The sequence below is a fragment of the Diadema setosum genome, chromosome 7 (genome assembly GCF_964275005.1).
Source record: "Diadema setosum chromosome 7, eeDiaSeto1, whole genome shotgun sequence".
NCBI lineage: Eukaryota > Metazoa > Echinodermata > Echinoidea > Diadematoida > Diadematidae > Diadema > Diadema setosum.
Genome location: NC_092691.1, coordinates 31,819,396 through 31,837,061, shown reverse-complemented (window position 1 = coordinate 31,837,061; position 17,666 = coordinate 31,819,396). Strand labels below are relative to the sequence as shown.

The 17,666-nt window shown below is 38.1% G+C and overlaps 1 protein-coding gene across 1 annotated transcript in view; it reads right to left on the bottom strand.

The window, feature by feature from the left end:
- Positions 1 to 16,663, bottom strand: part of LOC140231278 (protein mono-ADP-ribosyltransferase PARP6-like) — an 88,427-nt gene extending 71,764 nt beyond the window's left edge. The window contains exon 1 of the mRNA XM_072311424.1: positions 16,460 to 16,663. Coding sequence (XP_072167525.1) covers positions 16,460 to 16,544 — 85 coding nt within the window. The 5' untranslated portion in view covers positions 16,545 to 16,663. The remainder of the gene's footprint in view (positions 1 to 16,459) is intronic.
- Between the last annotated feature and the right edge of the window lie 1,003 nt (positions 16,664 to 17,666).

Below are 17,666 nucleotides of genomic sequence, written 5' to 3'. Positions count from 1 at the left end.
TACGTCGATGTAGGGCAATTTGTCAATCAGTTGCAATGAAAACATCTCGACGGAAGAAATTCATGAATTTGAATAACAAAGCAGTACCCGCTGCATGCTATAAGGATTAGAACCAACACTTGCTGTCGGGCGAAAGCTCGGTGGTCTAGTGGAGATGACGCCTGTCCGGTGATCAGGAGGTCGTAGGTTCGAATCCTGCTCGAGTATGTACGCCCATGATTTTTATCATGGCTACTACTAAAAAACACTGATCAATTCAGTGCTTATTTTATACGTCGATGTAGGGCAATTTGTCAATCAGTTGCAATGAAAACATCTCGACGGAAGAAATTCATGAATTTGAATAACAAAGCAGTACCCGCTGCATGCTATAAGGATTAGAACCAACACTTGCTGTCGGGCGAAAGCTCGGTGGTCTAGTGGAGATGACGCCTGTCCGGTGATCAGGAGGTCGTAGGTTCGAATCCTGCTCGAGTATGTACGCCCATGATTTTTATCATGGCTACTACTAAAAAACACTGATCAATTCAGTGCTTATTTTATACGTCGATGTAGGGCAATTTGTCAATCAGTTGCAATGAAAACATCTCGACGGAAGAAATTCATGAATTTGAATAACAAAGCAGTACCCGCTGCATGCTATAAGGATTAGAACCAACACTTGCTGTCGGGCGAAAGCTCGGTGGTCTAGTGGAGATGACGCCTGTCCGGTGATCAGGAGGTCGTAGGTTCGAATCCTGCTCGAGTATGTACGCCCATGATTTTTATCATGGCTACTACTAAAAAACACTGATCAATTCAGTGCTTATTTTATACGTCGATGTAGGGCAATTTGTCAATCAGTTGCAATGAAAACATCTCGACGGAAGAAATTCATGAATTTGAATAACAAAGCAGTACCCGCTGCATGCTATAAGGATTAGAACCAACACTTGCTGTCGGGCGAAAGCTCGGTGGTCTAGTGGAGATGACGCCTGTCCGGTGATCAGGAGGTCGTAGGTTCGAATCCTGCTCGAGTATGTACGCCCATGATTTTTATCATGGCTACTACTAAAAAACACTGATCAATTCAGTGCTTATTTTATACGTCGATGTAGGGCAATTTGTCAATCAGTTGCAATGAAAACATCTCGACGGAAGAAATTCATGAATTTGAATAACAAAGCAGTACCCGCTGCATGCTATAAGGATTAGAACCAACACTTGCTGTCGGGCGAAAGCTCGGTGGTCTAGTGGAGATGACGCCTGTCCGGTGATCAGGAGGTCGTAGGTTCGAATCCTGCTCGAGTATGTACGCCCATGATTTTTATCATGGCTACTACTAAAAAACACTGATCAATTCAGTGCTTATTTTATACGTCGATGTAGGGCAATTTGTCAATCAGTTGCAATGAAAACATCTCGACGGAAGAAATTCATGAATTTGAATAACAAAGCAGTACCCGCTGCATGCTATAAGGATTAGAACCAACACTTGCTGTCGGGCGAAAGCTCGGTGGTCTAGTGGAGATGACGCCTGTCCGGTGATCAGGAGGTCGTAGGTTCGAATCCTGCTCGAGTATGTACGCCCATGATTTTTATCATGGCTACTACTAAAAAACACTGATCAATTCAGTGCTTATTTTATACGTCGATGTAGGGCAATTTGTCAATCAGTTGCAATGAAAACATCTCGACGGAAGAAATTCATGAATTTGAATAACAAAGCAGTACCCGCTGCATGCTATAAGGATTAGAACCAACACTTGCTGTCAGGCGAAAGCTCGGTGGTCTAGTGGAGATGACGCCTGTCCGGTGATCAGGAGGTCGTAGGTTCGAATCCTGCTCGAGTATGTACGCCCATGATTTTTATCATGGCTACTACTAAAAAACACTGATCAATTCAGTGCTTATTTTATACGTCGATGTAGGGCAATTTGTCAATCAGTTGCAATGAAAACATCTCGACGGAAGAAATTCATGAATTTGAAGAAAAGGAAACATATCATAAACTCCATGACAAGTTCTATGAAAGGAAGTACCGTTATACAATTACAATGTACACTGCAAAACAGAGTAACACATTCAAAATTAAATTTATGGTATAACTGGAATGCTGCACATACAAACTGGTATGGTTTACACCAATACACATTGATCTACACTGTACATACTGTACGAGCTGAAATTTTCGCGTACAGATATTTTCGCGAATTGCTACTTGGAGGACATTTTCGCGTGCTGTTAAATTTTGTGGTTGCGAGGGTCCAACTGAACTTAATTATTCTCCAAATCAAGGCACTTGTCTGTGCAAATATACAGATCTTCAAATCTGAATAATAAATCAGAAAACCTGCCTAATCAGCAGTCTTTTCATTTTGTGAGTAGCAGTCATCATTCAAAACTTGACAAGTGAGATTTCAACTACAGATACTGTAAAGCAAGATATTTTTGCAGCATGACATTTTTGCAAATTGCACTGTAGGCAACATTTTTTTTTTTCCCACAGCATGAAATTTTTGCAAATTGTTATTGGCATTCAATGCATGTAAAGCTGAGGAACTTTCGCATACATTGTAATTTTGTGAATCTTGGCTCTCACGAAATTTTGGCTCTCATGAAATTAAAATGCACGCAAATATTTCTGGTTTTACAGTACCATCTTGCAGTCATACATGTACCTTACTGTGTATGGTGACAGTTCTACTACAAAATGAACATTAGGCCCTATATATATATGCACCTAAAAAAAAATGGGAAGCACAAAAATTCTATGCAATATACTGTAGTGGTTGTCCTCTTTTGATAGAGCATCCACAAATAAGCTGGAGTATATTGTGAGCCCTGTGTCTGCCTGGGGTGAGTCAGCAATCTATTTATAGTGTGATTGTAGTGTCAGACATAACATCATGGCTAAATTCCCAGGACTTGCTCTTTATCCCATGAATTCTTGTCACTGATCTCCCAAACCGATTACAAAAGCTCCAAGCTTTCACTACCAAGGTGCCTGCTTGTTCGTCACCTGATCTTTCAACATAAAATGTCAACTTGTCAAGGAATGGCTATGATGCCCTGTACAGTAGATACCAATGCAGATTGCACCATACAATTTCGATGTTTACTAAATGTGAATGCACGTACATCACCTTACGGTCTGTGTAAAACTATGCAATAGGCTTGTTTACAAGGTACCGTGGTAGGCCTAATGTACTTACAACTATGTAAACATACAGATTCCCCCCCCCCCCCCCCCCCCCCCTCTTGAGGACCTGGTAGCAATTGTGTGTGTGTATCCTATCAACCTGTTTACAAATGTACATCAAATGCATAGAATGATGACTCTAAATAGGACTCTTAGTATTATTTGTATGCACAAACTGTTGCTACAACTGTATGTTGGGCAAGCTTTTTGCTTATTAGATCAACCTTTGTTTCAGCTTCAGGTACATGTATGCATATTAAACTTTGCATTACCATCTGGTATATATCCTAGCACTTTTTGAGAAGCTCATCAAGGTATAAACTGATTTAACTGCACTGTTTCAAAGTACATGTGGGTCATATGGGTAATCTTTAATGACACTAGTAATTTTAACGAAATGTATGCAGAATTTATTGCCACTTGGAAAAGATTTCCACCTGCCCTCTTTGTTTCATCTACACATTTAACATACATGTACATCAAATTTGTGGATGATTATGGCATTGGCTTATTATCCACAATGATGACCTACATCTTTTATAATATATTTGTTAACCTAAAGCCTTCTAAAGAATAAAATAATTCACAGCCAAGTTCAAATTTCATGCATACCTTCACATTTAAATACACTGTACAGTACATACAGGGGTCAGCTGTATCCATTCAAACTTAATTCATAAAACCACAGTTATTCTTGATATTATAATACAGAAAGTCGACAAGAGGACCGTCTGCCACGGCAACAACTAAACAATATGCATGGTTTCCATTAAAACACTGTTCAACATTCTTGGTACAGGAACAATAGGCTGGTTTATCATTCAATGGATTTAATCATAAAATTGATATCACTGACAATTATGAAAAATAATAAGGAAAACTATAATGAAAGATAAATCAAGGGTCACCGATTGATTTAAATTAGAGTCCTCTGATGAATCAAGTGACATCACACAATACAAATATTGGCATAATGAGCGTGTTTCTACTGAGAGCACCTCACATCCCTGGCATCGCCACGAATTTTGTCCAACGCAGCACCTCGTATTTTACGACCACTCGAGCTGTTTCTACTGAGCGATAAAATACGAGGTGATGCAAAGGTGACGTGCAAATGCGGCGATTCCGGAAGTCAGGTATTTTTAGGTCACAGATTGGGTCACGCGCGCACTGTACTGAACCCTGCCTGCTTTGCTACTGCGTCGGCTATTTTTTGATAAGCCATTTCGTCTCCCCATCCAATATACCCCGAACTAACATACTGGTATCCTGCCACTGACTGATGAGAAATCTTTGGAGATCGAGGGTCCAGTTGAGATTTTCTCAAGGCTGCGACATACTAATGTTGTACTCTCGCGATTCGAGACAATATAAAATGAAATAACGCGGTGTAAAATCAAAGTAAATGATGAGGGCTTAGTAATGCAATAAGTTAGGCTGTTAATCACGCGAACAATAGACGATGAATGCCACAATTCACATGTAACGTAACGTATAGGGCCTATAACACGTACACAAGCGAGTTGGTACAAACAAAGCATGATGCCAACACGGTCGCTGTGTGTACACACGTATTTTGCGATAGAAAAGCGCGGGGAGAAATTCTAGACGTCCGATACACCACGAATTTCGCTACCCGGTGTGTTTCTACTGAGAATCGTCCTTCGCGTCACCACGCATCGACCACCTCAATAGATGGACGACGGAGCACCTCGCATCACCCGGCATCGGCCACTACCCGATCTGTTTCTACTGAGGAAAAATTCGAGGTGTCACCACGCATCGGCCGGTATCGGCCGGCATCGGCCGGTGTCACCACACATCGGCTGGCATCACCTCGAATTTTCGTCGCTCAGTAGAAACACGCTCAATGAGGCACAATGAAAGCGTTGAAAGCTTATACAGTAGAAAACAATTTACAGTGCATGAGGCTGCCTACAACACTTGTCAGGACAAAAGTCATAGAAAAATGAACTTTCCCACTCCCCCCCCCCCCCTAAAAAAAAAAAAAAAAAAAAAAACCAGTTAATTTCCATGAATGACCTAGAGAAAAAGATGTGTGGCTGGCAGCCATACACAATTCTGCTTCCTTCGGGAACATAAGAATAAAATATACAGTGTAGTTTGTGGGCATTCACTTTTTTTTTTCCAGAGAAATGTGTCAGACAATGTAAAATTCATGGCTGTCACTTCCATTGTCTATTAGTTAGAAAAATGGCAAACATGTCTGACTACTTTGAATTATTCATGGTCCATTCCTCGAACTCAACATCAAAAAAAAAAAAAAAAAAAAAAACATTTCAGAGGAATGTTGTGATCTCATCATCTACACATGGTATTAGCTATATAGTCAGGTCGCTTAATGTCAAATATTGAGATTACCGTTACACGGCGGATAAAAGCACCAAATTTGGAGAGATGACCCCTCAGGACCTACTCATTGACATTTGAGTAGGAGCCCTCTGTAAAATTTTCATTTTCCTGGTATAAATGCTGAATTTCAATTTGCAGAAAATTTTGCGGGCATGAAACTTTCGCAAATTCGCGAGGAGCTAATATTCGCAAAAGCAAAATGCGCGCGATTCTAAACAATGCATTAGATGCCAGTGGCAATTCGCTGAATTTTCATGCTGCGAAAAGACCGTCAGCTCCAATGTGCGAAAATTTCATGTCGTGAATATAACACTGTATTTATGTATCTGAGGAAGTAAACTAACAAAAAAGAGGTTTAAATTTGTTGTATTTTTTCATTTTTCATGGAACTAGAAAACATGAACCCAATCTTGAATTCCGTGATCAAAGCATTTGAAACATGGAGGTTATTGAATATATTACGATTTATGAATAGAAAATGCTGTTGAGGTGTCACAGTATGATGTACTATTGGCGGTTCAGACTTATGTACTATACATGTACATAAATATAGACCCGATATTAAAGGTACTAGCCAACATTTGCAAACCCACGAAAATCAAAACTGCATAAAACAGGTCCAATATGACTTCAAGTACAAGTTATAACAGTAACATACCTCACCTGTCACTCTTTGTCTATACCATTCGATAAAAGAGAGAAAATCATCGTTTTAAAATCAATTTTCAAACCGGGTCAACCCGACCCAAAATTGAATTACGAGCGCGGGCTATAGCTACATACATTGTACATGTAACACGTACGTGGACCGGAGCTAGCGAGCGTTATATACGCATGCATACGGATTACGGTGCATTTTCATTTATTTTTATGAAAGTAATGGACTAATTGGAACGAAATTTTGCACAGGTGTTACTGCAATCATACCCAAACTCCATGCTAACTATGAGACCAATTGCTGCAGGTTTACAAAAGTGGGCTAATACCTTTAAAGGGGCTGCAGAACGTTTTCTAATGATGGGGGGGGGGGGGGAATGGAGGGGGATGCGAACCGTTGAGGGAGGGGGGGGTGTTCAAAGGTCAGTGATGTCCCACCCCCTTGACATTAGAAAACGTTCCAAGCCCCTTTGATATTGTATACATAATCAAACTGGGAATATTAGAGACTGTGACACCTTAACAGCATTAAGCGTTTTTCTCTTCATAAATCGGTCATTAATTCAACCACCTCCGTGTTTCAAATGCTTTGTTGATCTAGGAATTCAAGATTGGGTTCCTGTTTTCCAGTTCCATGAAACTTGAAACATGTACAACAAATGTGAACCTCGTTTTATTGTTACTTTACTCTCTCAGATACATAAATACGGTGTTATTTTCACGACACGAATGATTCGTGACTTAGAGCCGACGGTCTTTTTCGCAGCATGAAAATTCCGCGAATTGCCACTGGCATCAAATGCATTGGTTAGAATCGCGCGCATTTTGCTTTTGCAAATATTAGCTCCTCGCGAATTTGCGAAAGTTTCATGCCCGCGATATTTTCTACAAAATGAAATTCAGCATTTATACCATGAAAATAAAAAAAATACAGAGGGCTCCTACTCAAATATCAATGAGTAGGTCATGAAGGGTCATCTCTCCAAATTTGGTGCTTTTATCCGCCGTGTAACGGTAATTTCACTAAGCGACCTGACTAATAGTAGTATCAAGGAGGTTGTATACATGGAGTTCCAACTGGCTGTAATTTATTCAAACAGTTGTCAGATTTCTATTGATGTACAAAAGAATTCCACAGGTGCACTTGTGCCTTTGATGATCGATGTTCCAAGCCGCAGTCTTGCTGAGAAATCTGAAGATTCATTTTGAATGTTATCATAATGTTGGCCATATTTTGCTCATCTGTTTATTAAATGAAATGAAATTTCACTTAATAATAAAGCATGTAAAACAAAAGTCAATTCCGTTCAGAAATTTGCGCAAAAGTGTAAATCAGAGCTGTATTATGTGAAAATGTTTAAAACTGTACCATCCTGGAAAGCTGGTTTTATCACTTTTTGACTTAATTTCCCTAAATGAAACTAACATGTAGGTTTAATCTTCAAGTATAATTCTTTATTGATAGATATATCAGATTAGTGCCCGCATATGCCCAGTAGGAGCAATTTTCATTTTCATTTCAGCATTTTTTCCTCAATTTCTGTTCGCGCATCCTCGTGTCTGTACCACCTAGCTTTTATAAGAAGGGACAGCGAAAAGTAATTACCATCACGAAGACATATCTTCCTTTGAAAGTAGCTGGTGATTATGCAATGAGACACGAGTCAATTGTCTTCGTATCGGCGCGGCAGATTCTGTTTGGCACATGCTTCAAATATTTTTGAGCGGCGGCTTCGAACATAGATCAAAGGGAATAACTCTGTTGTTACTCCATCTCTTCAACCTCCTTGGTAGTATAAACTGTATTTTCTACTTGCTTTGTAGTCATTGTTTTCGTGCTTGTGATAAAAAAAAATACCCATCTTTAGTTATGTAAACAGATCATATGAACATGTAAACTCTGACAGAGGTCTTGGAGTTTCGAACACACTTGGATCAAGCATTATGGAATGATAATTTGTAGAAGTGCACGATCAAGGACATGTACACGTACATTTGTTCCTGTACAGTGTAAATGTTTATAAATGTTAAGTACACAGTTCAGTATGCGGCACAATGACAAATGTGGGTGACAATGATATGGGGAAAAACTTAATTCATACAATACACACTCTTCATTTCGGTAACAACATCATACGATTGTACTGTGCCTTTCTTTGTTAGTTTGCAGGCACAAACCCTTGTTGGTCGTATAGGAGTCTGCATGCGCCAAGACTAATACACGCACCACTACACTGCAGCCTCTCCCAATGGGAGAAGCTTCAACACAGGGCCTATGGGACAGTGCCAAAGTGGTGCATGTAGTAGTCTTGGCGCAGACTCCTTTACGACCACCAAGGGTTTGTGCCTGCAAACTATTTCTTTGTAGTCTTTCTACGAGTATGATACTCTCAATGAGCTGGAAAATGGCAGTCTAGACTTCATTCAAGACAACTACACTTGTAGATTACATCAAAAAGTTTGTGCACTGTGTTACCTGTTGATGGAACACAGAGCTGGTGCATGAAAAGCATTTATTATGACTGAAAATAAATCATTGTTTTCATTGCTCATTGTTATGAGACTCACACCCAAGGGCAGAGCCCGAGATTCGTAGACATTGATTCAGATCAAACATATGATGCCAGCAACCTTCCTCTTTCGGGTCACAACAATTTAAGAAAGAAAACTAGACTCGGAATTTGTCAAGACTGACAAATTAGGTGATCCGATCTCTTCGAAAATCAATGATTTGAGTCCTGATCCAAATATTCGTGACCATACAGGTTTCATCTGTGTTGACGGGACATTGGCTGTGTGATGTTTGGATTCTCATTTAGAAAAGGGGATGAGACCTGCCATCTTTGGTACCGAATTCCGTATACACTAACGGAAATACAGAATGAAGTATATTTGACCTTTGACCTCACTTTGCACACCTAAGATGGCGTCTAAGCAAAAAGTGATTATTTTATGAAATGATTCTTGTAACATGGTCTTTGCGTGTGCAAAATATGGGAAAGATAGGACATGTATTCACCAAGATACAGGATGAAACATTTATGACCTTTGACCCTAATTTACATACCCAAGATGGTGTCCGATCAAGTAGTTGTTATATTATGAAATAATGTACGTGACATGTACTAAACATGTGCAAAATATGGGACTGATAGCCATTGTTGTTGTTCATCTATTGCAAAGAAAGTAGTAGAAAGAAAGAAAAATAAAGAAAAAATCATGTTATTAGGTGATCCGAGTATCCTCTCGGATCACCTATTGTATCTGTACGGATTCTTTCTTCTTCTTCTTCTTCTTCTTCTTTATTTCTTTCTCCTCAAATGTTGTGCAGCGGTTAACTCTAAAAGTCATTCACCTATCACTTCTAAACTGATACCATATATGTATCACGTCATAAGGACGACAGATCTAATGTATCACTGTGATCAGTCAACCATGACGTCACTATGACGTCATTATCTGAAAACACGTTCACATTCGTATCTCATTAATGGAATGGATTTTCTCAATGAAATTTACATATCATATAGTTCATGTCAAGCTCTATTGATATATTTCATAAAATTTAGTCACGTTCATAGTAAACGAGCGCGTACGCGCGCGTTGAAATTTTAACATGCTCCAATCGAGCTCAAAATTGTTTTGCACACGTTTCAGGTCATTTGGAGTATTTCAGAAAAAATCGACGGACGCGTACGCGCGCGCGCATATACGCACGCACAGCTCATATGCAATAGAAATTTCCCGTCTTTTCACACGTATCGGATGTCTGAAATGTCAAAGAATGTTTCTACCAAGTTTCAAGTCAATCCGACTCAATATGACGTCATACGGGCCCGTCAAAGTTGAAATTCCGCGCGCGCGTCAATGGCGATATACAGTGCAACAATGCCAAAAAACCGCCAAATTTAAATCCGATTTTACTCGTCAGGATGGACGGTGACCCCCCATTTTCTTTACATATTTTGAAAGCTGATGAGTTGTACATATCATTTCATGGGTTGGCGATACTGAAAAAATGATTAAAAGATATCAAATTTCTTAAAAAAGTAAAAAAAGTAAATTTTCAAAATGACGTCATCAAAATTCAAGTTCACTCGAGCGTATCTCACTTATCCTTTGCCGAGTTTCACCTAACTTTCAGTATGTTGTAGCTTATTTAATGTTCTTTCATATTTATAATTACAAGATTTTGATTGGATGACGTCATCACCTCGTAAAAATGGATTGAAAGTATCCTTGTAAAATTTGACCAGTTTACGTGTTATCTCTATGGGAGAGCAGTCTTTCTGGAAGTGAAAATTGACATGACTATCTTTTTCGAGCACTATCTCACTTATGCTTCGGTGAATTTTTCCCAGATTTTAATATGTTGTAGCTGAGACTTTGGGCTATCGTAACTGTGCCCTTCGTTTTTTCATACGATGTCGGGATCACGTCAAAAAAGTTACTTGAATTTAAAGTTTATCTTCGATGTATTGAAATATTTCTTTCTTTTTGCAACGTTATGTGCAATAACTCAAGAAAAACATACCCTATCACCACCATATTTTGCACATGTTTAGTTCATGTCACGAACATTATTTCATAAAATAACAACGACTTGATCAGACGCCATCTTGGGTATGTAAATTAGGGTCAAAGGTCATAGATGTTTCATCCTGTATCTTGGTGAATACATGTCTTATCTTTCCCATATTTTGCACACGTAAAGACCATGTTACAGGGATCATTTCATAAAATAACCACTTTTTGCTCAGATGCCATCTTGTCTGTGCAAAGTGGGGTCAAAGGTCATATTTTCTATTTTCGCTATGACGTGTTATCTCTATGGGAGGGAATTTTTTAGATGTGAAAATTGACATGACTCTCTTTATCGAGCACTATCTTACTTATGCTTCGGTGAATTTCTCTCAGATTTTAGTATGTTGTAGCTGAGACTTTGCACTATCACGACTCGAATCATTGATTAAAAAAGAAATCGGATCACCTTAATTTGTCAGTGATGACAAATTACAATCTCTAGTTTTATAGAAATTTGAAGGAGAAGCAGAAAAAAATCAGAAAAAGATAAAGTAAGGAAAGGGAGATTAAGATTAACTAAAGAAAAAGAAGAAAAAAAGTGTTTAAAAAAATCAAAAAAAATATTGGCAGGGGTGAGCCTCGAACCAGGGACCTTAGGATTACGAGTCGGATGCGCTACGCAATGACCTATTTCATTCTCCATAGGCCCTGTGTATTAAGCAAAATGACGCTGCATCGAAGCCTCGTGCCATTTTCAACCAAGTTTTTCGACGTGATGCCGACATCGTATGAAAAAATGGAGGGCACAATCACGATAGCCCAAAGTCTCAGCTACAACATACTAAAATCTGGGAGAAATTCACCGAAGCATAAGTGAGCTAGTGCTCGAAAAAGATAGTCATGTCAATTTTCATTTCCAGAAAAACTGCACTTCCATAGAGATAACACGTAAACTGGTCAAATTTGACAAGATTACTTTCAATCCATTTTTACGAGGTGATGCCGTCATCTAATCAAAATGTTGTTATTATATTAATGAAAGAGCATTTAATAAACTACAACATATCGAAATTTGGGTACAAATTGGCAAAGGATAAGTGAGATACGCTCGAGTGACCTTGAAATTTGATGACGTAATTTTGAAAATTTACTTCTTTTATTTTATTAAGAGATTTGATATCTTTTAACCACTTTTCCAGCATCGCCAACCCATGAAATGATATTTACAACTCATCAGCTTTCAGAATATGTAACGAAAATGGGGGGTCACCGTCCATTCTGACGAGTAAAATCGGAATTAAAATTGGCTTTTTTTTGGCATAGTTGCACTGTATATCGCCATTGACGCGCGCGCGGAATTTCAACTTTGACGGGCCCGTATGACGTCATATTGAGTCGGATTGACTTGAAACTTGGTAGAAATATTCCTGGACATTTCAGGCATCCGATAAGTGTGAAAAAATGGGAAATTTCTATTGCATAAGAGCTGTGCGTGCGTATATGTGCGCGCACGTACGCGTCCGTCCATTTTTTTCAATTTTTCAAAAAATGCTCCAAATTGTCTGAAACGTATGCAAAAAAATTTTGAGCTCGATTTGAGCATACAAATATTTCAACGCGCGCGTACGCGCACGCTTTAAGGATAAATATAAATTTTGAGAATATGAGTAGAATGCGCTTGACTTGAAATATATGTGACGTAAATTTCATTGAATAATTCCATTCCATTAATGAGATATGAATGAGAATGTGTTTTCATATAATGACGTCATAGTGACGTCACGGTCGACTGATCACAATGATTTTACTTGCGCTGTCGTCTTTGGGACATGATACATACATGGTATAATTTTGACATTGATAGGAAGAGGACTTTCTGAGCTAACCTCTGCACAACTTTTGAGGAGAAAAAAGAAAAAGAAGAAGAAAAACAAAGAATCAGTACAGATACAGAAGGTGATCCGAGAGGATACTCGGATCACCTAAAAAGAAGAAAAAAAAAATGGAGGCACTGATATTCTGTATAGAAGCATTGTCTGCTATGTAAAGCTCGAGTGCTTTTGCACAATTACAAAACACACACCAGCAACAGATCAACAAGAGTCAATACTGCATTCAAATCAAAAATGTCTAAATGCTCTACAAGGGCATTAGCAGAGTAATCCTCAACCCACTGGATGGAAATTCTTTATATTAGAAAGGATAAAACCTCACATGGCAACATGGACTGTATACAATGTACACAGGCTCGTAGAGGGCCTGCAGTGTTTTGGCTATAACTTTTTCTTACTTTATTTTACTTATTCTAGAATGTTCTATTTATATTGTCTTTGACAAGAGCAACTGGATAAAATTTGCACTGGATTTTGATGATAAATGTATGCCCCAGATCTAGTTAAAGACATGCTATACTCACTATAAAAAAAAAAGAGAAGCATGCAGAATAACTAGGTATACATGTATTTTTAAATTCTGCTAGAATAACAAATTAATATGTATTACAACGCTACACACTGGCACTAGTCCGATGGTCTAGGACCAGTAAAAATCACTGGCAGACCAGTAACTTTTTCAGGAATGGACCAGTAAAAAATAGAAAAAAACTGAGTACATGTACAGTACCTACTGGTCCGTCAGACAGGTTGGACCAGTAGAAAAATGGGTTAGTGTGCAGCCCTGTGTATTGGATAATTTTGAAAATTAACCAAAATCCATGGTGAAGTTATTCATCCACACTGTGGTCCTGCATTAATTTTCATGCCTTTATACATTGTAAAGTACAGGCGTACCTTCATAGTCACTCACAAGTAAAGAATTCAACTTTTTTTAAGTGACTGGCAAAAAAAACCAACAACAACCAAACAATTCCTCAGACATTCATTTCCCCATGGGTCTTCCTGTCTGTGCCTTTTTTTCCCTTTTTTTTTTTTTTTTTATGCCAAGTCTCAATCAAGCAGACCTCAATGTCTGGTAATAATAGAAGGCCTATCATGAACAGTGGATAAAGTGTGACTTGCAATCTGTCATTACCCCACAGTAATTGCACCTTAACCCAAATTTATGACCACTCACACAGGAGTCTCATTGCAGTCTCCCATTTCTTTTCCTTACATACCCCCCCCCCCCCTTGCCTTTGTTTTGTTCTGTTTTTTTTTCTTCAGACAAGTGGTGTATCCTGTCTTATCATGTCTATCATGTCACATGTACATGTATTTATGGGCAATTGGGTCACTTCATGTATCACACAATAATATACACATACACTTGTCTACAGCCTAGATCATTTTCTGGGGATCATATCTACATTCTATCTACATTGTATACAAGTGCATATACAATGTACACCTTGTGTGCTATTCGGAGTTCGGTATTCGGAGTCGCACAATATCATTTAGTACCTTGATGTCTGGGTTTGTGTATATTCATGTATGTACTGTAGCATAAACAATGCCACAAAGGCCTCCCTCTATACTTACAGTACAGTGTACATGTACCTGCAAGGCAGGTTTTGAATGCAATACTTCACTGGCATCATATGTGTATTACGATGCACAAGTGTAATGTGTACAATTTGTATGGGTTGCAAACGAACACTCTAGAGTGTGTGTGTGTGTGTGTGTGTGTGTGTGTGCGTGTGTTTGTTTCTGTGTGCATGAGCATGAATTGCATGATATGCAAACATCAGGTATTACAATGAGCATTATATAAATGTAGAACTGTACATGTACAGTCGAGTCTAAGTAAATTAAATCAAACCTACTGGAATTGTACAAGCATCAACCCCCAGCTTTGGCTTGTTCAAGCTTGCTAAAATATGATGAATCAACATGCACATTTTATACCCGGTACATTGGCATTAAACTTACTTTCTGGATTAAAAGTTGAATGCATTATTCTGCTCAGAATCATTGCCTGAAAGTCTGTCTTGTAAGGTATGACAAATTCTGCACAGCTTGAAAGAAGAGTCCATTTTCTTTCTTAATTCACAGGAGATCTGCTGATTGAAGTTCATGCAAAGTACTATTAATCATACAGTTGAATTCAGCCCTCCTCACAGTCTACATCCAGGTATTTTTATTATTATTATTTTATTATCATTATCATTATTATTATTATTATTACTATTATCATTATTATCATCATCATCATCATTGTTATTATTTTAGGATTGAGGAACTTTAATGCTACTTAAATGAACTACAATCTCATATTCTACATCTTAAAAGGAATGATGTGCTTAAAAATCACATCTCTCACTCTCTCACACAAAAATAGTATAATATTTTAAAGGGAAAGTAAACCCAAAGAGCAATGTGGATTGAGTGAAAGCAGCAACATTAGTAGAACACATCAGTGAAAGTTTGAGAAAAATCGGACAATCGATGCAAAAGTTATGAATTTTTAAAGTTTTGGTGTTGGAACCGCTGGATGAGGAGACTACTAGAGGATATGACGTATGAGTGGACAACAATACAAAGAAAATATAAAGGACATTCAACAAAAATTCACTTTTCTGGAATTATGAAAGAGCAGTGGACCAACCGCTTTCAGAAAGCAGGGGGGATAATTGCTACCCTTAACATATGTAAATATCAAGTTGATGGAATTGGTAATTTTCATGAAATATGGATTTTTGTAGTATTTTCTTTACATTTTCTTTATATTGTAGTCCACTCATACGTCATAACCTCTAGTAGTCTCCTCATCCAGCGGTTCCAACACCAAAACTTTAAAAATTCATAACTTTTGCATCGATTGTCCGATTTTCTTCAAACTTTCACTGATGTGTTCTACTAATGTTGCTGCTTTCACTCAATCCACATTGTTCTTGGGGTTTATCTTCCCTTTAATGTGATCAGTCTGTTCCCCTTAATGGATTTCATATTCCCTCAGACACATACTTAACTTTCGCAAAGTACTGATGTACAAACATATGGACTGGTGTTTAAACATTGCACATAAAGATCTGAAACTTACCATTTATGTATTGTACTTTTGAGTAATACAACAGTTAAACATTGCTAGTGTTATGGGTACATGTATTATTCAAATTTCAGAACAAGAAAAACTCAAGAGTAGAAATAGAATGACCAATGATAGCATGATTATCGTTTTGTATGAGTTTTGATAGACAAGGATGCTCACCACACATGGGTGAAACTATGACTACAATTACACTGTACGAGCGCAAACTGTATTACAGACCTGTGACAAAAGCAATAGCAAATTTACATGTAGTCTAGAGTGTCTAATTCCTTTTTATCAGTAAATTTTATACCATCGATCAGGGCCAGGGCCAAGTTATGATCTTGATGGTCTCCTGGTAGCTATGCTATTTTGCATGATAAAAGTACCATGGATGGGTAAGGCTCTACTACCAGCAATTCAGTGAGATCTAGAACTAGATAGAGATCTTTCAAGTTAAAGAGGCCTAGGTCTATTCTTATTCATTGTCCTTGAGCTAAAATCCACTTACTTGCTTGCTTGTGATTGTGTAGGCCTATTGTGTCTACTGACTACAATATGTTCGTAAATTACTTTGCAAGTTTGAAATAGATCTAATATCTTCAGAGATGAGACTGAGAGCATTCATTTCACGATGACACCAATGGACAATGAGGCACTCTCAGTCTCATGAGCACATTACTGTGCACGAGAGCTGATTGTTCACCCGATATTGAAACGCTCCTTTCTGAGTGATGACTAACATAACACAAGACTTACCAACAAAGGGACATGCTGGGTCACTATTGCAAGTGTTTTCCACCGATTCTATGTCTGCAAGCATCAGCCGTTGTCTCTTCGACATTTTCGCTCCGGAGTTATCGACATGAAATGAGCATTGAGTTGCCGACAACGTGAGAGGAAAAGCGAAAAATTAACGTCTCCTGTGCAAGGCTTTCTCGCTCATTAGAGACCCCTCAACATTTCCTGTGGCTGTGCAGCTGTGAAGTGCACGGCTATTCATTCATTCTACGTAAACAATAAACATAGCGGGCTACCGCAGTAAGATTTCCCAGCCCAAATGTAACTGCGCGACAGCCAACGATAGCGATTATATTACCATTCTTGAAATAGGCCTAGCGTATATGCACGGTTGGCAAGGTCTCTATGCGCTTTTTATAGAGAGAGGGGAATAAAAAAGATAAACAGGAAAAGATAATTTTTATATACAAATGTACGGAAATTTGTGAGAAGCATTGATCATGCCATACATGCAAGGTTCATGAAATCATTAGCTGTACAGTCTATAGGCCCTATAGATGCTTCATTCGTATTCTTAGGAAACCATTGATGGCCCCTCATAGAACGTGTCTCTCATCAGCTGTAAAATGCATGGCTGCATATCTCACAGAAATGAAATCAATTGAATTTTCAGAATCAAAGTATAGAAGGCGACTGCATGGTGGGGGACTGCCATTTTATGTAACATATTCAATCATTTGTTTTCATATATAGAAGAACATTAATTTTATTTGCGTCTATAATCCATTACATATCTCTCTTTCTCTCTCTCTCTCTCTCTATCATATATTTATGGTTGTTTTTCAATCTCTTCAAATATCATATAAAAACCCGTCTAAAAATCTATCAAAGAAGAAATCCAGAATGTTATCAATATCTTCAGAAAGAAAAAAAAAGTCACCGCAGAACAGTTACAAAAATGATCAAAATTGGTTAAGAAATAAGGAGTTATCGACATTCAAAATTTCAAAATCTTTTAAAAACATTTCTTGAGCAGTCGTTATGAATATTCTTATCAGCAAATTGATGGTGTCATGCTATCACAATGATTTCTTGTTTTTTATGTACAGAAATGACAAAATCTCATATCCAGCTGTATGAATATAAAACTTACCTTAAAACCACCCAAAATAAAAACTCGGGAACGATGTTGATGTTTGTTCTGATATGATATGTTGGTATGGAA